This window comes from Cynoglossus semilaevis, chromosome 16 (genome assembly GCF_000523025.1).
Source record: "Cynoglossus semilaevis isolate Cse_v1.0 chromosome 16, Cse_v1.0, whole genome shotgun sequence".
Classification (NCBI taxonomy): domain Eukaryota; kingdom Metazoa; phylum Chordata; class Actinopteri; order Pleuronectiformes; family Cynoglossidae; genus Cynoglossus; species Cynoglossus semilaevis.
In genome coordinates this window covers 15,115,489-15,115,912 of record NC_024322.1, presented here as the reverse complement: position 1 = coordinate 15,115,912, position 424 = coordinate 15,115,489, and the positions used below count along the sequence as shown (strand labels likewise).

The following is a 424-nucleotide window of genomic DNA, read 5'->3' as shown; positions in this document are numbered from 1 at the left end:
GGGGGGGGCACTTACACGTATGTGAAGACAGCAACAACTGAAAAGGTGAACGCAAGCTGTGCTGTTAGAATGGAATAGACCTGCCAAACACACACACACACACACACACACAGATGTTATTAGTCAGTCTAAACTACCCAAACAAGCGTGTGTGTGTGTGTGTGTGTGTGTCATGTCGTAAAGGTCACCTTCCTGATGAAGGCATGTCGGACTGAAGCGTCTTCCCACTGGCTGCTGAACACATCCTCCATGTCTCCTGCACAGTCAAGGTTTCCTGTTAGTTTTGGTCAAAGAGGTTTTTAACTGAACTCCAGTGTCGTCTCATCACAACCTGAGGTAGGAGACGCCCCCCCGCCGCACAAAGTGGGGATTGTCATGGGCATCACAGATGGAGAGAAGCCAGGAGCTGCCCACACGCCCGACT

At 50.9% G+C, this 424-nt stretch overlaps 1 protein-coding gene across 3 annotated transcripts in view; it reads right to left on the bottom strand.

Annotated features, from left to right (window-relative positions):
* Window positions 1-418, bottom strand: part of LOC103392311 (protein lifeguard 3) — a 24,906-nt gene extending 24,488 nt beyond the window's left edge. Inside the window, exons 1-3 of one of the 3 annotated variants that reach the window (XM_008328894.3) lie at window positions 332-418; window positions 189-256; window positions 16-80 (exon numbers count right to left, since the gene is read on the bottom strand). In XM_008328894.3, coding sequence (XP_008327116.2) covers window positions 16-80; window positions 189-256; window positions 332-383 — 185 coding nt within the window. In that variant the 5' untranslated portion in view covers window positions 384-418. Of the gene's footprint in view, window positions 1-15; window positions 81-188; window positions 266-331 lie in introns of those variants that run through there. The other 2 variants (XM_017039618.2, XM_017039619.2) reach the window with 2 other exon arrangements.
* Window positions 419-424: the final 6 nt, after the last annotated feature.